This window comes from Panthera uncia, assembly GCF_023721935.1.
Source record: "Panthera uncia isolate 11264 chromosome A1 unlocalized genomic scaffold, Puncia_PCG_1.0 HiC_scaffold_17, whole genome shotgun sequence".
NCBI classification, from domain to species: domain Eukaryota; kingdom Metazoa; phylum Chordata; class Mammalia; order Carnivora; family Felidae; genus Panthera; species Panthera uncia.
The window spans coordinates 127779607-127804479 of record NW_026057577.1 but is presented as its reverse complement, the minus strand read 5'-3'; the positions used below and the strand labels follow the sequence as shown (position 1 = coordinate 127804479).

Below are 24873 nucleotides of genomic sequence, written 5' to 3'. Positions count from 1 at the left end.
ATTAGGGTAAAGTGTTATTTAATTGTTACTGGTAATATATAACTCTAGGAAAAAACATGTACTTACCACTCAGAGAAAGGTAAAAATAACAAGAAAATTCAAGGAGTAAGTTTATTTGCTAACCTAACAAATATAGAGAGAGCTTTTAAAGTAGGAAATTTTTTAAAATTCTACACTGGATTTTCATATTTTTTTCCCCAAAGCATTATAAACAGTATCTGAAGGCTAGCACCAAAGTGTAAGATATTTTGAACAATTTCTAAGTGTGTATACTCCAAGTATCATAAAACTAACAAACTTTCAGCAGTGAAAACGTAACTATTTCAGTCTGTTCACTGTTCTTCAGTGCTAATCACAACTGAAAATGATAAGTATCTGGGCAATACACCTCAAGCCACACCTGTATGGTTTCATCCTTTATGAATTCTTCCCAATGTCTGGTATCTTATCTAAAAGATCAGAAGATGTATTTAATTTCTGAAACACCTGAGATCATTTCAGAGGTTTGCTATGATGCCAATTACACAACACAATTGCCAAAACACAAAATGCCAGGTACTCTGGGTTTTAATGACATGGTGCAGATTTCTAACGCAGTAAAACCGATAACTTTATGGAAAAGGGAAATTGAAAGTAGCCAACAAAGATAATGGAATGAACACAGTAATCTTGAAAAAAATATGTAAAACAACCCCAACATCTTGATGAAAAAGAACAAGCTATGTACTTGCATCCGGGGGATTTATGAGAAGGGAACAGTCATTTCCTTTGTGTTTCTACACTCTGTGGGATGAAAGCACACGGATGGCTTCTTCAAGGTGGCACTTATTATAGTAATCAGGCCTGGGCTACGAGTTTATCGTCTTCATTTTATTTATTGAACCTTAATTATCACTTTGATGAGGAAATAGCTTTAGCCTTTCATGTAATATGGTTTGGATATTCATTATGCTTATTAGGTACATATTAAAGTGCTATTTCTAAACATTTGGGGATTTTTCCCAACAAGGAAAGGAAACATTGTTTGGCGGTGACAGCTTCTTGGGACAATTTATAGTGGCTTGCTGTGGGGTGACTCAAACTTCTCTTGGCCTCAGTTCTTTTAGCGAAAAAGCCTGTAACGTGTTGTGACTATTAAATAAAGACATAAGAAAGGATTAAAAGTCCCCCTGCCACTCTGGTGTTTCTCCTTTTGAAGTCTGAGAGAGCCCACAGAGAGGGGTTTTTATTCCATATGGAACATTCGCACCAACGTGCGTACTTGCAACCATGTGTGTCCACTGACAGGAGGTAAACCAGTACTGAAATTCGATTTTTAAACATCCTTCAAAACATACACCCACATAATACCTGGGGAGGCGATCCACCTATTTTGATAATTCTCCCCTTTTGCAATTCTTCTTTGAAAACACCTTCTGAATCAATGTATAAGAGTCTCAAGATAATTACTCTACGTCAGAGTCAAATCTCCTGTTTTCATCAAAACCAGTATCTTGTGTGTAGTGATCTGCATTCTTTCTGAATGACTTTTGGCTACCATTCAAAGGATAACGATTTGTCACTAAAGATATTCAAAATTACACGGCAGTGTGTGACACACATTCTAAGAAGAAAAACTTCAAACGTGAATAACGCAGTGGCGGTGAAGAGTTGCCTGTTTCTCACAGCGACTGCCCGACAGAGTGCATAGCTGTCAGGCAACAGGGACAAAGGCCAACAGGGCTTCAAAGCGGAGTGGGGACCAACACCCAAATACCGTGAGAAAGAAGCACAACCTTCTAATCTAGATGCATGGCCCTGCAGAGGTTACAAGAAAGAAGACAAACAAAGCACCGATAATCAAAGGTGACCTACTTTACTTAGAATGAAAACACGGAGATGCCCAGAGAGACTCCGTGTTGGGCCCAGAGTCAGTGTAAAGAAGTCCCAGTGCAGGACCCCTGTCATGATCACCCCGGAGCATCCAACGCCTGCAGGAACGAGTACTTACTTGTACAGAGGAATGTCTGGCTCCTTTCCTTCTGTCCTGAGTGTCAAACAGCACTGCTGAAGCTGGGATTTAGGGTCATTCCAGTCCTGATTCAAAATAAACTCCTGCAGCAAGTCCCCAGAAAGTATTTAGTAATGGGCTCTGGAATCACCGAGCGTAAAGCATAGAACTAATATATATTTTATATGAGCTTACTTTTAATCGTGGAAAGAAGCAAACATTCATGAAAGTATGAACATATTCCAAATCCTTATCAATGTACAGCGCGGCAATAAATGCTGAGAAGGAGAACATTAAAAAATAAAACCACAATGTTATCGCCATTTCCCAGAAAGATCAGGAGACCCAGACTTTTAAGAAATGTTGTAATGAGGTTTTCAACTGCCAGACACTATTTTTTAGAATTATCATATCCTCTTTCTTAAAACAAGAATCACCCTTCATCACTGGTATTAGAAGCAATAGTATAGATGTGACTAAAATGCAAAAATCAGAGGGTACAAAGACCAAATTACATTTGGTTAAAGGCTAAATAAATAGTTAAAATGATACACAAAATGCTACTATATGGCAGGGAAAAAATGGTATCTGGGAACACAACTGTGTTAATAACAAATCAGAAGAAAACCTGAAGATCAGATAGGACATCAGAATGAGCACATTCTTGGGGCCTGCCATCCTCAACACCAATCCTGAGAAGACCAGCCATTTACAATGGTCTATGTTACCTTTCATGAACAGAAATGAAATAATTTATAGACTCAATCTGCCCAGAAAAAAACTTAATACTGGGCTTAATGACAATACAACAATATATCAAACTTTGGATTAATAAATGGTGACCCCAAAGATAACTTCATTAAAAGGTACTGTAACCAAGTAAAGAAACAGTGAGTTTTTAAAGGAAGGTATAAAAGTAGCTTTCATTGAGGAAAAAAAAAAATTCCAGTAAAACTGATTACTCAATTTTTTTTGTAATTTTAATCTTTAAGTTACTTTTCTTTAGTTGAAAAAGTTCTTTTAAGTTCCTTAGACTGCCTTTGCACTTTGTAAATGAGCTGGTTTTGCATGGTAGACTTTTTAATATTTGTATATAATTCCAACTGTCAAGAATACTATAATATTTAAAAAAAAAAAAAAAAAAAAAAAAAAAGGTCCAAGGCCCAGTGATTGGTCCACTTATTTTAAAATAGTATCAGAAACAATAAAATGATGTGTAAAATCCTTTAGTTATCTATAATAGGATTATTTATGATGCTTCCAGACCATATCAGAAACTGCCAAAGATGACAACATTTGTCCATAGAGCTTTGAGCTCATTCAAAACAACAGATAATAGTTTTAGTATTTAGTGAATAAATTACCCTTCTTTCTTCTATGCCCCTATATGAAGGCTGCTGGGTGGCAAAAAAAAGCTGTGATTCACTATTACCCATCTCCACACTCTGCTACTGTTTCACACAAAGAATGTGATGGCTGAACAGTAGAATGGAGGGGTGCAGGGGCAGGGATGGGGGTGATACCACTGAACAAAGACTGAATATAAAATTCATTATTCACTTATCTTAATTCCAAATTATCTTCCTTCTAATTAACTTTGGAGAAATACATAAATAAAAATTAAAATGGAAGAGAGGTTTCTTCAGTTAGAACATAATAATAATGAGCAGTAAGATAAATGTGGGTGCATCTGATTTAAACTCTGAATCTGCAGGTTAAGAGAAAAGCTCTATTCCTAAGACTCACATTCCAAAAGGTCTGCCAAAGTCTTGGTCCTAAGGGCCACGGGTCTCTTGGTCTTGTCATTGGTGATGGCATATTCCTGCATGCCCAGCTCCTCTGCTACCTTGGCTTGAGTTCTGTTATTCACCAAAGAGCTTCGCAACAACTGGCCAAAAGAAAGTGAGATACGTTTAGAAACCATCTCACTGTGGTCTCTCTCCTGCTCCTGTGTTGGGCCCAACTAGCCTGAGACCCCTTCACAGGCAGGGGCACCAAGGTAAGCAATGGTTGAAGTCCTCAACTGCTATCCCCAGGCTGCCGTGACAAACTCCATATGCTTCTAGCTTCCCCTTAATAGCTTACTCTGCTCCTGGATTTTACCTGACAATTTAAACAGTTTATTTAGTTTAGTAGCAGTGAGCTATGTTGGGGGGAGGATACTGTACTATGATTAAAGAGCACAGCATCCATTAAATGTAATGCTACTAAGTGAAGGAGTATTAAAAAATTTTTAAGTCGGGGCGCCTGGGTGGCGCAGTCGGTTAAGCGTCCGACTTCAGCCAGGTCACGATCTCGCGGTCTGTGAGTTCGAGCCCCGCGTCAGGCTCTGGGCTGATGGCTCGGAGCCTGGAGCCTGTTTCCGATTCTGTGTCTCCCTCTCTCTCTGCCCCTCCCCCGATCATGCTCTGTCTCTCTCTGTCCCAAAAATAAATAAAAAATGTTAAAAAAAAAAAAAAAAAATTTTTAAGTCAACTTCACTGCAGCATAGTTTACAGACAGTAAAATGTACCCATTTTAAGTATAGTTAGATGAGTTTTGACAACATTCTACATTTCTGTCACCTGAAATAGGTTCCACGTGCCCCTCTGCAATCAATCAGTCCAATGCACCACCTACCAGGCAAACTTGACCTGCTTTCTATCACTGTACATTAGTTTTAAGGGAGTATTTTTAGAAGCCTAAAATAAACTTCACATTTCACAGCACTGATGTTAAATTATATATTATAGGATTTGGGGAAGTAATGTTTTAGTAAGTATTATTTAAAAATCTTTCAATTATTTATTTATATTTTTACTTTTATTATTTTAAAAATGTATACAATATATCCTGAGTTATAGTTTATCAAATTGAGACTGTCTCTAATTATATTAAAATATGACTTTCATATTTCAACTTCAAGAATTCAAAACAAAAATTCTAGCAGAAATTTTAGTCAGCAAAGAGTCCTCTAAGCACCATCCTAAGCAATAACATTAAACAGTGCATGAAAATTATACAACAAACCCTTCACAGAGGTGCCCATAAAACAAGCATGGTTTAGGATTTCAGCATTCGCTAACCACTCACTAGAGGAAGGTGGGGAGGGTGGCTAGGGAAGCAGGTAGAAGCCAAGATGGACCAAACAGAAGCTGAAAGTAATTATTATCCCCAAATCTAAGATTTCGGGGAATAACATACCTAAAGCTAGAACTCTTCTTACAACAGCTAGAACAAATTCTTGGTCTATTACAACAATCCCTTCCTGCTAAGGAAAACCGGTGACACCAGGGCCAAGGAGCAGGAAGCAGCTGTGGGCTGTGCTAGTATCACACCCCTACCATTCCACATCGCACTTTATTAGATGCAAGTTTTATGCTCTGTGGCTCCACAGTGCCAACTGAGCTTATGAAAATCAAGATTTATTCTCAATGCCTGAGATTGCATCCTTGACAATAGATAAATAAGAAACAATATGTTCTTAATTTGCCTGACAGTGATGCATGAAGTAGAAATACAACTTGATCTTCATAAGCCATGCTTGCTGCTGAGTTACAGACTATTATTCTTTGCCTGTCTCTGCCCCCTTCCTCCTCCTATTTCCCCCAACTCTATCTTTTTTCTCAATATAGTAAATGTTTCATTAAAATTAATATCCACAGAGAAGCTCAAAATTAAAAAGGCTTACCATATAATGTTAATAAAAGACCCAACCAATAAGAGCCCACTAGCCTAATATCTTGTAATTCCAGAATAACTGAACTGTAAGAGAGAGATCTTTTTTCATTTGGATTCCCAGTTGGGAGGTGGAGGGGAGGCAGTTCTCAAAGTAGAGGACAGGGGGGAATAGAAGGGCTATTTTGAGAATACGGTTGTGCTGAGCAAGTTGGGTTCTCTCTCAGTATATGCTTTGGTGAGAAGACAAAACTCTAATTTAGGTTGCCTATACGGAGATTTCAGGCCTCAAAATCAACAAGCCTAATGAACACATGAGCATACACAAGCTGCCTTCCAGAGTCAGGGCTCATTCTTCACTATTATACAGTAATGCTGTCTGATGGATAAGGAGGAAAACAGTGAGGATGCTAACAAGTGCTTCTGGTTTCACCTAAGATACGCCCTGACAGGTCTTGAAGCAGTAGGGTGGCCAGCAGAAAGTGATCTTCAAGTTCTTGCCAAAACTAAGAGCCTAAACCAGAACTCAGTGTGGAAGAAGGAAGCTATAAACCATCCATATTTTTAGAGTCAATTTAAATTTAGAAGATGAGAAGGACTTTCTCTTTACCTAAACCACAAAGTCTGAATGGCAGTTCTTTAAATGATAGCTTGTATCCTTGGCCTCTGCTGAACCCTACTTCAGAATGAATCATGCCGTTTGCCAACAAGTGGAATCAAGGTGGGGTCACAAGGCAGAAAACCACCTGGAGTTATGGCAGTTCAGTGTTAATAGCTGTGGAGCCCAATTCTGTGCCAGGCACTATGCTGACAGCTAAAGACCCCAAGATGATTGACACACCATTGCTGCTACTATCCAGGGAAGCCACGCGAACTGGCCATTGTGATGCACTGTGGTAGCTGCTGTGACAGCACAGAGGTCACGGTGCATGGAGGCACTCCTTTCTACCTCAGCCTAAAGGCCTCCTGGAGGACCTGACCCCTGAGTAAAAACACTGCAGAGGCTCGCTGACCTGGCTGTTATATCAGAATCATAAGGTGCTTCTGAGATACTGGTGCTCAGGCCCCTTCCAAGAACCAAGGAATTAGTATTTCTGGGGATACAACTTGGCCATGTGCATGTAGGTGGATTCTGACAAACACAAAATCAGAACTGAACAAAGGAAAGAGTCTGCCAGAGGGTGGGTGCTACGGTCTGAATGTCCGTGCCCCCTAAAAATTCCTATGTTGAAATCCTAACCCCTAAAGATGATGGCATTAGGAGGTGGGGCCTGTGAGGTGATTAGGTTATGAGGGTGGAGCCCTCACTGATGGATCAATGCGCTTATAAAAGAAGCCTCAGAGAGATCTGTAGCCCCTTCTCCCCTGTGAGAACACAAGGAGGAGTCTGTGACCTAGAAGAGGGCCCTCACTTCACCATGCTGGCACTCTGATCTTGGACTTCCAGTCTCCAGAACCGTGAGCAATAGATTTCTATTGTTCATAAGTGGTTCAAAATACCACTAGTCTGTGGTATTTTGTTGTAACAGCCTGAACAGACTGAGACGCTGGGAAAGGGTTTTCCAGGAAGAGGGAACAGCTTTGGCAAAACAAGGCACCATGACACAGCAAGGTGATCACTGGGTGGGACTGGAGGAGAGGTCAGAGCTTCCAGAGCGGAGTCGGGAAGCACTGATGCAGGTGAGGCCAGCTGGTCTCTGGGGAAGTCTTGCAGGTCATATAAGGAAGTCTGTACTTTCCTGTAGGGGAGGAGGAATCCCAAAAAGTGTCAAATGGGAACAGGGGCAAGGTAATTTTTTGATTTTAGAAAGACTGTTCTGATGAACAGATTTGAATGGGGCAAGATACGAGGTTGGAAAACCTGCCGACATCGATGCTATAGATCATTATTTTACAAAGAGGAAATATCTGCTTTTTATTTTTTAGTAGAATGCTAGAAAATTATATTAAATACCCAATTAAGCTTGAGACAGTTATTAGAGTGTTTTGTGAACAATGCCTTGCATTAGATGTGGTAGTGAAAAGCAAAACATTTGGCACCAAGTTTCCTGGGTTCCAACTGTGGCCCTACCACTTCCTGGCTCAGTGACCCTGTGTAAGTTACTACATCTCTCTGAGTTTGTTTCCTCATCTATAAAATGGAGCAAGCAGGCACCTGGGTGGCTCAGTCGGTTGGGCGTCCGACTTCAGCTCAGGTCATGATCTCACGGCTCGTGAGTTCGAGCCCTGCGTCGGGCTCTGTGCTGACAGCTCGGAGCCTGGAGCCTGCTTCGGATTCTGTGTCTCCCTGTCTCTGCCCCTTCCCTGCTCATGCTCTGTCTCTCAAAAATGAATAAACGTTAAAAAAAAATATATTAAATGGAGCAAGTAGTACCTACTGCACATGGTTGTAATGAATCACAGTGCAATGGCTGGCATGCAATAAACACACAAGAAATTTGTGTTAGCCGCTATTGTTACCCACAGTAGCATCATCATTATTAGGAAAGATAAGCTCACTCTTTGGTTACAAGAAAAGGGTTCTATAAAGTTCTAGAAATTCCTCTGGATTTTTCTTCAACACAGTTGTTCTAGATACCTGTCTACTTATTGTCTTCAAAGCTTTCCATTTTAGCAAGTGCTAGGCTGCCCTTAAAAACTATTTCTTTAAACCCCACCCACAAAAGACAAAATTTTACTTGAAAAAAATTTTTAAGTTTATTTATCTTGAGAGAGAACGAGCGTGTGTGCACCTGTAAGCCAGCAGGGGAGGGGCAGAGGGAGAGAGAATCCCAGGCAGGCTCCACGCTGTCATCACAGAGCCTGACTTGGGGCTCGAACTCACAAACCACAGATCATGAAATCCTGTGATTAAAGAGAAGTGAGAATTCTAAAAAAAAAAAAAAAAAAAAAAATGACCTGAGCCAGGATCAAGAGTCAGATGCTTAACCAACCAACTGAGCCACCCAGGTGCCCCACAAATTATACTTGAGATCAAGAGAAAAAATGAAGATGGAGTTAGGACTCTCTGTGAAGCTGAGAAGATGGCTGAGTTCCTGATGCAATGGCAGGCCCAGTATACATATCACACACCTTGAATTCTGATTTTGAGAATCCAGGATGTTTTTTATTATCTCAGCACAGCAGTCTTTCATAATTAAACTTAACTTTTAATAGGAAAAAGGTTTACTGCTTTAAAACAAACAAAGAAACATATTGGCATTCTTCCTTCAACTTCTCTATTCACTCTCGATTCTAAAGAGGAAGCGACAGCTGTGGGACATGAGTAACCAAAGAGGGCCACCTAGTGTAAAATAAGTAGACTGTGATTTATTATTTTACGGGCTTTAATATAAGAGCATGGGGTGAACGCAGAATATATTATTAAAAGTGACAGTGATGTGCCACACAGGTCTATTTTACCAAGAGTGGTAGCCAGATGGTCTCCATTTCCTATGATAACTAAAGAAAAGGTACACAAATGCTAGCAGGCAAAATGCAGGTCAGATACAAAGAGGCAAATTATGTTAGTGACAGAGAAATTCTCAAATAGGAGGCTGTGGAATCTATCCTCTCAAAGAGATCTTGTACATAAGATCCGTGTTTGTCCAAATGATTTATGTTTAGTGCTGTCTGGAGGCAGCAGAGAGGGATTAGATCACTGTTTCTCAAACTTTTTATTTATAATCCTTGCTTTCTCATTATTGCAAAGCATTCTTCTAAAAGCAAACAGAATTTTCTGCACATTCACCTCACTGACGCACACAAATGAGCATAGTACCTTGCACATAGTAGGTATGGGGTTAATAACTATTTTTAGCTCAGGAGCACAGAGGAAAGGCTAAGAGGGAGGAATGATCTAGAGGGAAGAACAACATGCAGGTTTGAAACTTGCAAGTGTGACAAGACAGGCATCTGGTCTGAGTTAATGCTCTTTGTTACCCTCTCACTACTTACCTAATCCCAACCCTGAAAAACAAATACTTCAGTCTATGAAATGAACCTCAGTCATCCTAGTACAACTATATATGCCTGATATTCCTTCCCACGCAGGACTTTTTGAATATCCAACTCCTACAACACTATGTTTTTCCCCATCAGCATCCAAAACTTCCCATTTCATTTGCTCAGCTGTCCTTCTTCTCTGTAAAACAAGTGTACAAAGAAATGGTTCAAAGCTAATGAATGCCTCCCAGTGTAAATTAATGTAGTTGTATGTTCTTTAATCCAATAATGAATAATTTGCTATTTCCCTCATACAAATGCAACTGTAGCAAGTAATCTCCAACAAAATTTTAAATGAATTTTAATCTTTAGACATTCATAAATAAGTTTTCAGCCTCCTTCTTTACACATAAGACAACATGCCACTTTTCCCTCCAGTGCCACTGCTACTTCCCTCTCTGTACAACTTAGCTGCCCACAAAACTCTCTTTTATTTACTCATCAAATATGTATGGAAAGCCTACCATATGGCCTGGGCACACAGTGATAAATAAAAACATGATCTCCCAGAACTTCCAGGCTAGTGGGACAGGCAAATTGAAAAAAAGTGCCAGGAAAGAAAAGAACGTGGAATTCTGAGTGGGCAGGAGGGCATCCAGGAAGGCTCTCCTTGCATCCAGAAGTCAAGCCAGAACTGACATCTAAGGGAAGAGTAGGAGAGACCACGCAGATGGGAATAAGGGCTGGAAGCAGAATATTCTCCAGAACAAGAACAGTACATGCAAAGCCTGATGGCAGGAGGCGGCTTGGAGGAACACAAAACAGGCCAGCATAGAGGTGCACAATGAAAAGAAGAATACGTGACATGAGGTAGACAGCTGGGCAGGCACCCTGGGCCTTGCTTACTCTTTAGTTACTATCCAAAGAATAAACAAAAACCGCTGGACTGGGATATGACAATCATTCATTGAGCATATTTGCAGAACAATGATATACCAACTCCCAAGGACCCAAGGAATCAGGAATGAAGAAAACAGACAAAAACTCTTGCCCTCAAGGAGTTTATACTCTGATGAGAGAAGACAGTAAACAAGTAAAATACATAGAAAATGCCAAGGAGAAAATGGAAATGAGGTTTCAGGCTGGGAGACAGGGACTAGGGACAAGGGGAAGAGGTCACTATAAGTTAAAGGCATCACTAGTAAGATAGCATTTGAACCAAGACCTGAAGCAGATGGGGGATTTAGCCACAGCATGTGCAAAGACCCTGAGGCAAAGGCTTGCTTAGTGTCCTGCAGAATGGCACAGAAGCCAATGTGAAGAGTCTAGGAGAGACAGAGACAGCATCAGAGCGGCAGGTCATAGGGTCTTGTAGGTAACAAGGAGGTTGTAAACTGACTTCCTTTTAAAACAGTCCCTGTAGATGATGTGCTAAACACAGACCGAGGGCTGGGGAGTGGGGGGCGGGGGGGGGGGGGGAGCGAGAGGGGGGATGGACCAGTTGGGAGGCTATGGTTATAATTTAGGGAAAAGGTATTAGTAGCCTGGACCAGGGAGTTAACAGCGGAGCTGGTAAAAAGTAGTCACGTTCTGGACAGAATTTTAAAGTAAAATCAACAGGACGCTAGTGGCTAATAGGTATAGCATGAAGAAAAGAGGACAGTTATGGATGACTTCAAGGTTTTCCCCCTGAGCAAATACAGAATGAAACAGTCCTTACTGATATGGAGCACAGCTAGAGAAAAGCAGGTTTTGGGGTGAAAAATCAGTTTTGTTTTGGCCATGGAGATGGCCTAAGAGAAATCCAACTAGGGATTCCAATATATCTTTACATCTAGGTAGTCAAGTGTATTTGGAGATATAAAGACCTGAGTGGAGTTAGGGGGAGAGGTACAGGCAGAAGTATTCAAAGCTATGAGATTACTCAGAAAAGAAACCAAGAGAAAAGAGAGGAGGTCTGAGAACAGGGGCACTCCAACATTTAGAGGCTGGGGAGATAACAGAAATGACCAAAGTGAACTGAAGATGAACAGTGAGCACGGTCACAGGAGGTCTGCTGTGAAAAGACGCCAGCCACCGCTACAGCATGAGAATGCATCACTGAGTGGGGGCAGGAGTGGATACAGGAAGGATACAGGATAAGGAAGCTATGACACTGTCAACAGGCCTGAAACCTGGGCTGACTGAAGGATTTCCGCTGAGACAACACGCACCGTGGGGGAGCACACAGCTGCAAAGGCCAGTTCTGCAGACAGCTGCGAACATCTCGGGGAAATCTGTACATGCTGCACTGCCTAGTGCTTGGTATAAACACACCCTTAAGATCATATCCTTTGTGGGGCACCTGGGTGGCTCAGTCAGTTAGGCGTCTGACTTCGGCTCAGGTCATGACCTCACGGTTCGTGGGTTGGAGCCCTACACTGGGCTCTGTGCTGGCAGCTGGGAGCTCAGAGCCTGCTTTGGATTCTGTCTCCCCCTCTTTCTGCTCCTCCCCCGCTCATGCTCTGTCTCTCAAAAATGAATAAATGTTAAAAAAAAAAAAAAAAAAAAGATTGTATCCTTTGCAATTTAATAAATGCCACCTCTCCTAATGGGGTTTCTTTGTCAAGCATATTCCTGTACCATTTTGCTAGTGATGCAGAAGTTGCTACAGTGGTCCAGGTGACAGGCTGGTTGAGAGAATTTAAGTGATGAAGACGAGGTGGCTACTCAGGAAGTAACGACATCAGGACTCGTGATTGGTCTACAATATAGGCAAATGGGTGGAGGGAGGAATCAAAGATGATCCCCAGGTTCCTGACTTGCAACACCAGCTGGCTGATGCTGCCATTCGGTTACTCAGCAAATACTAGAAGAGGACCCAGGTGCAAGAAGACCATACATTCTGTCTTGGACATGTGGAGACGCTGAGAGGGCAGCCACAACAGCTTAGACAAAAAAACCCAGAAAACTAGGACCAAAGAGGTCCCTGTGGACATCACTGCCCCTAGAGGGGACCTGATGGTGTGGACACAGAAAAGACTGTCTGGGAGAGGCTCTCATGAGAAGAGACATGGCCTGGAAGGGAGCCTTTCCGATGCTGGAATATCCATCAGCTGCACAGGGGGCTAACAGAGTATGGTTAAGGAGGTGAGAGGAAAACCAGGAAATGCAGTGTCACAGAAGCCAGCAAAGGGCAGTGTTTCAAGCGGGGGTGGGGGGAGCAACTGCAGCAGCACCGATGAGAGTTAATATCTTTTAAAATATGTACTCAACTGATGACAGATCATCTTTGTTTTGCCAGCAGATCTGTCAGTCCTATCGATTTCTACCAAAGCTTTCTGTGAATATAGTTAATAAAACCGTCATATCATAATTTTGTCATTTAACATCTTTCTAATAAGCTATTCAAAAATTCTCTAATTTTAAGACAGCAAGGCTGATAAACACACTTTGGATAAAACTATAGTTATGGCACTGAAGCACTTCGGGAAAGAACATAAAACTGGAGTCTTTAGTTCTGGTTTTACCTTCATCTAGACCTTGGGCAGGACTTGTGCCTTTCTGAGTTTTGGTTTTATCATATGTTCAATGTGTACATGTGTGCAATGACCAAGATAGGAAGCAGTAAACTGGTCTATAGCATCCCACTGCCACAAAACCCAAGAGTTCACAGTTAATTCTGCAGGAATACAAGGGTAAATGCGTGTGTTGAAGTCATACATTTTCTACATTTTGGCCTCTATGTGGCCAAAAAATGAATTACTACTTCAAGCCATTTGGCTTGGTTTGGTAATTTCTCAGACCGACCAGATACTCTGACAGCTATGAAGTCTATTCCCTAATGGAAGACACTGAACAAGCAGTTATTGACTCCCTAATTAGTAGAACAAGACACTAAACACTAGTTTATTTCTGGTAAATACTCCTATGTTCTTCAGAATTTAATATTAATTCAAGAGGAAAATACTTCCTTGTCCATCCAAAAGTAGTTAACTTCAAATGGTCATCAGACTGTTATTTTTTATATGTTTATATATTTATTTTGAGAGAGAGAGTGAGCGTGTAAGCATGAGTGGGGGAGGGGCAGAGAGAGGGAGACAGAAGCTCAGAAGTGGGCTCTGCATTGATAGCAGAGAGCCTGATGCAGGGCTCAAACTCACAAACCGTGAGCTGATGACCTGAGCCAAAACCAAGAGTCAGATGCTTAACCAAGTAAGCAACCCAGGAGCCCCTTAAGTTAAATTTAAAAGAAGCGTATTGCTGATTTCCCATAAAATAGTACATGGGGCATAGTAAGAACACAATGCTCACTGAGTGAGTGAATAAAAGACCACATTTTGTTAGGCTTAGAAATTTCACTGAGAAATTATATCTAAACACAGTTAAATCACCATATTCTCCCTAATTCCAATATTTGTGTCTCACATAAACTATTTCCAGTGTTCACAGTTGCAAAGATAAGATCCAATTCTATTCAAAGCAAAACATGCATAAAATTGTTGAGATGCAAACTATGAAAGACTTATTATTTCTTCAATATAATAAAGAAGAAAATCTACACTAACAAAATATCTTAGAGCATACTACTGTTTTTCTTGGCCCAGGAATGTATTTGTTTTCTCAATGCCCAACTCTGGAGGGGCTTCCAGATATGCTTTGTTCACCATTCCAGCTATATTATTGATCAGTTTCATAGAGTAAAAACAGTACGCAACAAATAAAAAAGCTCAATACAATTTTATAAAATAAAATAAAAATGAGAGAAATGGGGGCTGTTTCACTTTGTTCATTAAATCAAACCTTGCCTATGTCCCTTTCAACTCCACCCTGGATCCAGCCAAACTCATTCCCTACTGTGTCTCTATCTTCTGGTTTTTCAGGTTGTGCCCTTATTTCAGTACACCCATGTTGTGGCATGTCTTTGCACAGAAATTTCTTCCCACTAACTCCTAATGGCCCAATCCTATTCGTATTTAAAGGCTCAAAGATCATCATATCCACAAAGCCTTCTTAGAAATCACAGATACAAGGAAGCTTATCTTTTCCTAAACAGCACAAGTGCAGCAGTTTACCTATGCTCTTCATAATATTTCATATGGTTCTTTCCTGCATTTAGTTACAATTACTTACTTCTATTTTTCATAGTGCACATGTATGGGTATGCATACACATATAACACACATATACATCACGTATACACACACACACACACACACACACACACAGAAAGAGAAAGACAATTTGCAGTTATTGCCTTACATTTTTCATTGCTGCTACCAGTTTTTAAACTCCTTATGGATAGATTGGTGTCAACTAATATTTGCTCTTCCCATGAAGCCTAGCTCAATGTCTTGCACAGAGTAGGTAACCATTAATGAAGACGTATAAAATGAGTTCTTCTCGTAAACTGCTTTGTATACAATTTGCATAACGAAATGAACAAAGCCATATACTATGCTAACGTCACCAAGAATTAAGTAATCAATTACAGAAATATATATCTGGCTCTTCCAATCTTCACTTTATTATATAGCAATCTTACTGGAGGGAATGATTTAGCACAAACTCACAGTTAAGTGTCCTTCATGATGATCTGGGAAATGAATAAACAAGTACTCAGTGGCTACCAGTTGCATTATGGAATCACCTAGGAATTCCATCCTCTGGTTGTGGCCTCTGGAAAAAACAACATCAATGCAGAAGAGATCAATAGGCATTTGTATTATTAAAAAAAGAAACAGAATTTTTAAAAAGACATGATTGTAAAAGGCAATGTATTCACCTTGCTTTAAAGCACAAAATTAAATACAAGTCCCTAAGGCTTCTCAATTGAGGAGAGATCTGAGTCAATATAGATTGGGTCTTGAAGAAGAAAGTGAGCACCATCTTAGGATTACAAAACTGCTAAAATAAAGATTGGTAAATGGTGTCTGGTCAGAGGTTAAGGAATATCAACTGAAAAATATAGTACAGATTGTTATCTGCACAGAGAACCCCCATTCAGACGAAATAAAGCAAAAAGGTCCAGAAAAGATTTTTGTTAAATCTTTACTTCTTTATTGAAATATATACTCTATCTGGAATCCAGTTTAAGGACACTAAAAAAAATATCTATGACAAGAATCTTAAATCTTTACACTTTAAAGATAGCTGTGAATATTTGATTTGGGGGAGAGAAGCCAAAAACAGAATGAAAAACAACATGCAAAAAAATAACATTTTGGTTATTTTCCTAATTATTACATTAGCTTATCTCCAAATCACTCATCTAGAGCTAGGGTGGAGGGCCAATTTCAGCCCTTGGTCTGTTTTTGCAAATTTAATTGGGACACAGCCACGCTCATTCATTTACATTTTCTCTATGGCTGCTTTTATGCTACTAGAGCAGAGCTGAATCACTGAAACAGAGACCACATGGCCTGCAAAGCCTAAAATACTTAATATCTATCCCTTTACAGATAAAATTTTTACTTCCTTCATGCTTCTCTTCTACTCTACGAAGAAATAAGATGCACGACAATGAAACCAAAAATATTGTATTGGAACATATCCCAGTGTCTGGCTACTCACCATCTCCTGATGTGACCTTCCTGGAAATATGTTTGAAATCCCAATTCCTTTGAAAGGCATGCAGCAAAGGTTTGGGACTTCCTGTCTAAATGGTCACACTGGGATTACACGAGCAATTCTAACTTACAGGGTCAGATGGTTAAATCCCACAGTTCTCAATGTGAATGCTCTTGCCAGAAGTCGAACATGAGTAAAAATTACTCCAATTGCTTCTTCAAACTCAGTAAGTTTCTGTAGAACTGGAGAAGTCTCAATAAGTTGTCGATCAGTATTTGGCTCTTGTAGCTGCATGAGAAGAAAATAAATAAAAAACTATGTGCAGTGTTTGGTTACAAAAGTAATTATCAATTCTAGGATAGTGTTTTATAAAATTCCTTCTCCTATGGGCAGAAATTTCCGAAATGCCAATAAAACATGGAAGCTTCTTTCTCAACCCTTAGAATGGCAAACAAACCTAATATTTAAAGAAGGCTCAAAAAATATTTTCCAATCTTCTATCAAATTTCAAGGCCAAGTACTGTACACAGATAGTTCAAAATCCCAAGTATTATACTAACTCCCCAAGGAAGAGGCAAAAGGAAGGACTGCTGGTGGAGAATATGTATATCTAGTAACACAGTGCTTCTCAAACTCTCATGTTCATCGGAGCTCTTGCAGGGCTTATTACATCCAGATGGCTGAGCTCTACCCCCCGAGTTTCTGATTCAGTACATCTGGAGAAAGGACTGAGAGTCTGCCTGTCAAGCAAGTTCCCAGGAGAAAGAGACACAGTTGCTGCTGGTCTGGGAACTGCCCTCTGAGAACCACTGTATTAGAGGAACATGACCTCTGTGTGTCTTCTAGGGACCACCTATTTTGGTAAATGAACACCACTAAAACTAGATTCAGCTTACACTGGAGATTATCATACCACTAGGCAGGTGGCTCCACATAACAATGAGCCTTTAACAACTGGCAGAGAGCAAACATGAAAAGCATAATTAAAGTGAACATTTTCAACAACTTTGGACAATTTCATAGTAATGTTTCTAAAGTTCTTTGAATTAATGCCATTTATTACCATACCATAAAGCCTCTCATGAAAGTTCAGCCACTAGTGATTATTCTTATATATGTATAATGTACATATACACACATGCATATATAAAAGTATGTAGGTATATATATACATGTATACATACATTTGTATATCTCCAAGTAAAACAGAAGTACAAGCAAATACAAAGAATTTTTAAACTGGGAAAAAGAGGGTTACCATACACACATCTTTTAAATACCAAAATCTTGAGCAAAAAGTCATCACATTGTACTAAAATTTTAATTTACAATGTTTTATGCAATTTGAGTCAAAGCCTTCAATTTCCAAGATCCAAAGTAGGTTAAAATTTAGCAAGGTTCATTTAGTATTTGTTCTTTTTACTAAGCCCAGACTTGACTCCATATTACTTTCTCTACAATAGCATGCAGGAAGATATACTGCAATCAACACATTAAGCTTTGAATATCACTTTTTTGGGGGAGAGAGGGCACCAAACCACAACCACACAAGGAGATCCTCCTGACTTGAAGGAAGACGACTCCCAGGGCTTTCCCCACCCCATCCCAGAGCACAAATGCAACACAAATGGGTTCATTTTACTATTGTTCCAAAGTTTTCCAATTCTGCCTAACACCCAGCCTAAAGTCATAGTGCCACTGAAGGGAATCAAAGGTTTATAAAAGCAGGAGGGGAAACAGGCAAGCTAAAATAACGTGAACCCCCAGATTTCTAAAGCTCACTGCAGACAGGAAGGTCACACTTACTTGGAGTGGGTGGAGAGGATAATTGAGCCAGACTTCACGTAGGTCCTGGAAAACAGAGTGATGCCTTTAATGCTCGAGGGAGCCATTTAACACACTCTGGAGTACTAAATAAAATGCCATTATTTGAAATAGTGAACTATTTCAGATGCTGACTCCACTTATTGCAAATTCAATAGTGCTAGCAAACTAATTTTTTTAAAGTGTATTCACCACTCAAACCGCCTGTAGTGACTCTAATTAGCCTATTAAGCTGGGGAGGAAAAGAGCCACCTCCACCCCCAGAAGTCAAAGATACCTTTTAAAAGTCAGTTACACATTTGCTTAACCTAATACATGGGATTAAGCTGCTGTTTTAATCATATTTTTTAGTTTATCATTCCCTAGAAATGTGCATCAGCTGTGCCTTTTGTAATTAAAACTCATCTCAGATGTCTTTTATTTTAGGCACTCGTTCATTATCATTTGAGCTGCTTTAAGATGGAGTGGAAAACATCCATATCTAGTGCCTAAACTCTCAGATCTATAAGACCACACTTTTACTGTGGGTCACTACAAATGTTCTCTTGAAATATGGAAATGAGTGGATTTTACGGAGAAGCCCAGTACATTATTTTATCCACTGAGCTAAATCTAGAGGCAGTTATAATTAGAACTTCCTCAGGATTAAAGCGTTTTTCCTTCAGTTTTAGACTCTAGGGAGCCTCTGACTGAATCTACTTTCTGGCCTTGATGTTAGGTTTTTCAAACAAGTAACAAAAGATTTTTAAAAAGAGGGGAAAATATTTTTTAAAAACTGGGGGGGGGGGGCAGAGAAGAATAGGAAAATTTAGTATCACTGTGGCACACATGATGACCATGTGAAATAAAATATTCAGTGTTTTTTTGGGCAACTTGCATCCCAGTAAAATACACTTAAGAGGTTTTGGGTTTGTGTCTTGTTGCCAATATTTAAAAAAAAAGAAAGCTTAAATATCAAACTGTTTTAAGGCACTTTAGAGAGCTTCTCTTAACCAATAACCTTTCCCTTGAATTCTCTGTACCATGAATTATGCAGAATGTCACTCCCTTCTTACAATTTTCTCACGTTCTCTCATGCTTTTTTCCTCCTCAAAGCAACAGGCCCAGTGCTGGCACACAGAAGATGCTACTACTAATGTTGATCATATCAACAGTAATAATCAACAGCTAGCTCTTCTAACCGACTCTCGTCTCCAATATTCGAAATTCTCAGGAACTTAATTCTAATTCCTCTTTCCCCTTTCTCCTGTTTTTCACTCAGTGACACTGTGATTTCTCCTGAGATGTCTTAGATGTATAACCACTTAACACCTCACACCTAAATTATTTCCACTGCCTCCATTTCCTTTCATCTACCCTACTCAGAGATCAGGTTCTGCCATCCCTTGGTGTGAGAGAAAATAGCCTGTAAAATAAAAACTCCAGACTGGAATTCTAGCTCTACCATCTATTCAAGGCAAAAACCTCTTCCTTCAGTGTGTTCCAGAAAATGCTCACTGACTGCTGAGACATTTATTAATGCAACATTTTTTTTTATTTTGTTCATCGTGCTAAGTGTACTCTTTAATCTTCATCACCTATTTGACCCATCCCTTTACTCACCTCCTCTGGTAACCATCAGTTTGTTCTCTATAGTTAAGAGTCTGTTTCTCAGTTTATCTTTTTGTTTTTCCTTTGCTCATTTGTTTTGTTTCTTAAATTCCACATATAAGTGAGATCTTATGGTATATGTCTTTCTCTGACTTATTTTGCTTAGCATTATACTCTTTAGCTCCATCCACATCATTGCAAATGGCAAGATTTCATTCTTTTTTATAGCTGAGTAATATTCTTCTCTTTGTGTGTGTGTGTGTGTGTGTGTGTGTGTGTGTGTGTGTCTTTATCCATTCATCTATCAATAAACACTTGGGCTGCTTCCATAGTTTGGCTATTGTAAATAATGCAATAACATATGCAATAATGCAATAAACATAAAATAATGCAATAAACATAAAAGTACATGATTTACACTGATCCCTCCTTTGTCATTTTCACTTCCCTGACTCTATTTAAAATGCCCAGTCATTCTGTCCAAATCAAAGTTGGATCAGTTCACACTAGACCTTCTTTCTTATCACAATAATATATTACTGATTAAAATCTGTCCTTACCCATTAAAAAAAAGATAGGGGTGCATGTATCTTTTACAATTAGTGTTTTTGTATTTTTTGGGTAAACACCCAGTAGTGTAATTAGTGGACTGTAGGGTAATTCTATTTTTAATTTTCTGAGGAACCTCCATACTGTTTTCCAGAATGGATGCACCAGTTTTCATTCTGATCAACAGTACAAGAGAATTTTTCTCCACATCCTCACCAACGCTTGTTGTTTAGCAACATATTTTTATCAAATACCTATTATGTATTAGTTTACTAAAACAAATGAGACACTATTCCTGTCCTCAAAGGAGCCTAGTGGGGGAAAATGAAGGTAAATAAGTATAATTTAATGAACTGAGATCAGTTCTATAATAGTGATATAAATCAATGCAAGGAAAATTCTGCTTGGGGTATCAGATAAAGCTTCAAAGAAGAGCTAACTCTTCAGATGTATCCTGAATGACATGAGGAATTTGGCAAATCAGCAGAGAGTGGCAATCAAAAGCAGGGCACCGTATATGCATAAATAATATGTCTCAAAGAAAACAGGCACAAAAAGGTAACTCCTAATAGGTAGAACATAGGATTTTAGGACAGTGAAAATACTCTATATGGTATTATAATGGATACATGGCATTACACATTTGTCCAAACCCACAGAATGTATAACACCAAGAGTGAACCCTAAGGTAAACTATGGGACCTTGAGAGATGATGATGTATCAATGTAGGTTCATCAACTGTAATAAATGTACCACTCTGATGGGTGATGTTGATAAAATGGGAGAGGCTAGGAACGTGTGACGGAGGAGGGGGAGTATGGGAAATTTTTACTCTCAAAAGGTCTGTGAGCCTAAAACTGCTCTAAAAAATCAAGTCTAAAAGAAATTTTTAATTAAAAAAGGGAATTCCTAGAATGGCACAAAGGGGGAGAAGAAAAGAAACAAAAAATAGATGGGAATTAGATTATGAAAACTATTAAATGCTCTGTTGTATAATATAGGCCTTGGCAGACAGTAAAGAAATCAAAGATCTTAAGCAAGAAAGAAAATAGTCAAATCCATACACTAAAAAGAAGACAACTCTAAATGTAGTGTGAATGATAGACTGGAATGGTTAAATACTTCATGTGAGAAATGAGGAGGGCAAACATTAAAGCAAACAGGAACCAATTCAAGCCATATTAGACACAGGGGTGCCTGGGTGGCTCAGTCAGTTAAGCATCCCACTCTCGATTTCAGTTCAGGTCATGATCTCATGGTTCATGAGATTGAGCCTCGCATAGGGCTGCACGCTAACAGTGCGGGGCCAGCTTGGGATTCTTTCTCTCCCTCTCTCTTTGTCCCACCCCCAATCATGCCTTTGCACACACTCTCTCTCTCTCAAAATAAATAAACATTAAAAAAAAAAAAAGACATACTAGGGACAGAACTGATAGAAGAGTCTGCAACTCATAGAGATGGGAAGGAAAAAGCTTCAGGACGAAAGAAGATAGTAAGGTTTTCGGTTTAGATGATAAAAATAAAAGAGGTGAAATACGTTTTAGTATTAAGGTGATGAGTTCAAACACTAAAAATGTTGAAACGAGGTATGTACCCACATGAAGTTGCCCAGGGGCAATTTGAAAAGACATCCCAATCTCTGGGGCTCCAGAGAAAGGCCAGGGAAGGAGATATTGGGACAGACACATAAAGACAAAAAGGGGGTGGGAAGGGAATAGGAGAATATGAAAGATTACATAGTAATCTCTCCCTATCTTTCCAAGAAGCCATTGGGACGATCAGATTGCAACAATGGATCTGAATGTATTGGAAAACCATGAAGGGCTACACAAAGATGAAAACATGGAGCCAGGAAAAACAGTCTGGGATGAAAGAGTGAATGAACATCAGACCAGGCTGAGAATGCAGAAACAGTCCCTCTGTCAACAGGGCTAGGGGGGACGACAGACATCAAGCCTACTGCAAAGATGGCAGGAAACTATGTTTCCCTCAAGGTCTTACAGCCGCTGTAAAATGCCAGAAAAGACACCCTCTTTGAGGGACCACTGCTTTTCTGCCGATGTTGCCCTCTGACCTGCTTTGCTATGTCTTCTCCTCTGAATAAACATTACTGGGGACACTATGTTAACTTGCCCTTAGCTCCTGACAGCACCCAATCCCAAATTAATCAGTGGCTGCCTTTTTTTTTTTTTTTTTTGAAAGGGGGGGAGGGAGAGAGAGAGAGAGAGAGAGAGAGAGAGAGAGAATGAATCTCAAGCAGGCTCCACACTCAGTGCAGTACCTGACGAGGGGCTCAATCCCACCACCATGGGATCATGACCTGAGCCAAAACCAAGAGGTGGTCATTCAATCAACTGAGGCACCCAGGCACCCCAACCCATGGCTTCTTCTAACTCAGCTTCAGAAAAGACTACCAACCAAGAACTGATCCCTGCTTCCCTGGCTCCTCCTTACAATCCGCCAGCACCAGCCCTCCCGCCTCCCGCACTACATGGATTCAATAACTCTGTTTTGTGGGCCTACAGGTTTGTGTCTGGCTGCCTGTGGCTGATTAGACTTTCACAGTATCATTACTCAAGAAAAAATTCAACGGTTCACCCCCGTCTCTCACACATTACACCTAATAGATGTGAACCAATATGGAGATGTCAAATGAGTCAGAATGGCCTGGTGTGTGCACTTGAAAATGGTGAAACAGAAAGACCATGTATTACTAAGCACTGCTCAGTTTCATAAAGACACACTAAGATGAATTCTGCATCTCAGCCTTCCCATTTGTAAGATCATGTTCAGACTCTGCTTTTTCATTGAATCACTTATTCATTTTATTCTGTTAACAAATATTTATTAAATACTGCGCTTGCCAGCACTGCACTCGGTACTGGAAACATAAGATAAGCTTGCTAAGTAGACAAGTGGGAGAAAGAAGCAGTTTAAAAAGAGAAACGAATCTAAACAAAAACCGATGCAATGAAAAGCACATGGTGTAAACCTGCATATAATTCAGGAAACCAGGAACACAGCATAGATTTGAGGGGGGGGGTGGGGCAGCAGGTACGATGGGAGAAGGGGGCAGGGAGTAGCTGGGAGTGAGGGGACTAGTGTAAGGCAAGCCTGGAAGGAGGAAGAAAGTAAAGAAGTTGCTGAAATTGCCAACAAAAGATAAAGGCCAAAACAAAGATATTTTAAGATTTGAGAAAAAGACTTAAAATACATGCCATCTGCTACAGATATAAATCAAGATGCACACTCATTTGTATGTGTAGGACAAAATGGGGGACATGGAACATCTGTAGATAACTTCCCCATCAGGAGAAAATTCACAAACATAAAATCATCACAAATCTCTATAAAAACAAATATAAAAAAATCAAATCCTCAAATATGAACATTATTGAGGTCACATTTTTCAAAACTATTCTTTTTTTTTTTTAAATATCCTAAGTAATTCAGTAATAACATCTGACAGCCATTTAAGCTGAAGGTTTCACAAAGGCTTAAAACACTGGCTTCCTATGTTCTTTATTGCTCCATGAGGGCTATTTCACTCAATTATAATGACATTTCAATTTGGAATACAGAGTTGCGTCTCCCTTTAAATGTTAAATTGACTTGTTTTGGTACAAAAAGCATCCAGTATGCTCTATTACATGCAGGATTTTAAAAAGTGGCTCTAGCAATATTAATAGCTTAATACTTTAGTAACAATAGGGACTATTTTAGAATCTATCATTTGTTCTTAAACTATAACTTGTTTAAGGAAGAAAAAAAAAAGTACCTTCATACTCTTTATTCATAGCCCTGTCAGAAACTCCCTATGAACTCACTTTCTAAAATAAATATACATTTATCTAGTCTACATAGTTTATATAAAAATAAATCCTAAACAGAAAAGCCAAAAGGCTATAGCTTCAAGTAAGCTTGCATGGTGTAGGTACCCAACCATTATAAAACAGAAAATCATAATCAACTTCAAGATACTTGAAAATAAAGCAAAGTATTATTATTGAATTTGTTAAGTGGCCATGGGAGAAATGGGGTCTCAGGTAGAAGGCAAATTCCTAGTGCAAATGCCCACAGGACTTTCCCATTTGCAACAGGGTTGAGTAAGTTATTTTTGTTGTACTGAAACCTACCATCCATGGCATATTCGGGAATTTTGTTTCTCCTACACTCTCTTTAAACACAAACACTAATTGATATAAAATCTTCTATAATGATACTTGAGAAAAATCAAATGATTCAAGATAAATACCGGATCATTAAAGAGTAAGCGTCCAAATAACTGTTTGGCTTCCTCCAGGCTTCCCTCCAAGTAAACAGCTCCTAGATAAAAGGAAGAGAATGCCAAACGGAAGGCTGCATTAATATTCAAAGAAAATTATATGTCTCTATAAATAAAGCAAAAAGGCAAGCCAAAACTCACTCACATTAAAGAAAAAAAACTGACAAGACCAGAGCAACTATTTTAAAGGTAGCATCTTCCCTCTCTTAGCCAGGATTTGTACTATAAATTAGACTGAAATGTGAAATTCAAGTTACTAAAACCTAAATCCAATATTTTAAGTAAAAAGAGGCCTACTATGAACTATCATGCGAGGTATGGGTATGAACTTACTAAGGGAACTATGCACAAATACCGACTTTATGAGCATGTTAGGTTTTATTTTATATTTATAGTTTATGTTTTAGACCATAAAAAGACCTGATAAAACTTGAGCTCAGATCAATGAAGGCTTCTGCAAATAAAAATCAGGACAATCTCAGGGGCACCTGGATGGCTCAGTTG

At 39.4% G+C, this 24873-nt stretch overlaps 1 protein-coding gene and 1 long non-coding RNA gene across 7 annotated transcripts in view; one reads left to right on the top strand and one right to left on the bottom strand.

The window, feature by feature from the left end:
• The window catches only part of DROSHA (drosha ribonuclease III), a 126179-nt gene that overhangs the window by 5104 nt on the left and 96202 nt on the right, over nucleotides 1–24873 (bottom strand). For all 6 annotated transcript variants that reach the window (XM_049648244.1, XM_049648241.1, XM_049648240.1 and 3 more), the window contains 7 exons: nucleotides 24340–24410; nucleotides 17927–17971; nucleotides 16251–16408; nucleotides 15124–15229; nucleotides 3737–3878; nucleotides 2186–2268; nucleotides 1991–2094 (listed from right to left, as the gene is read on the bottom strand). In XM_049648244.1, coding sequence (XP_049504201.1) covers nucleotides 1991–2094; nucleotides 2186–2268; nucleotides 3737–3878; nucleotides 15124–15229; nucleotides 16251–16408; nucleotides 17927–17971; nucleotides 24340–24410 — 709 coding nt within the window. The remainder of the gene's footprint in view (nucleotides 1–1990; nucleotides 2095–2185; nucleotides 2269–3736; nucleotides 3879–15123; nucleotides 15230–16250; nucleotides 16409–17926; nucleotides 17972–24339; nucleotides 24411–24873) is intronic.
• Nucleotides 6513–22206, top strand: LOC125934686 (uncharacterized). The gene is made up of 2 exons (XR_007461490.1): nucleotides 6513–6828; nucleotides 21848–22206. It is a non-coding gene; the product is annotated as an uncharacterized LOC125934686 (long non-coding RNA).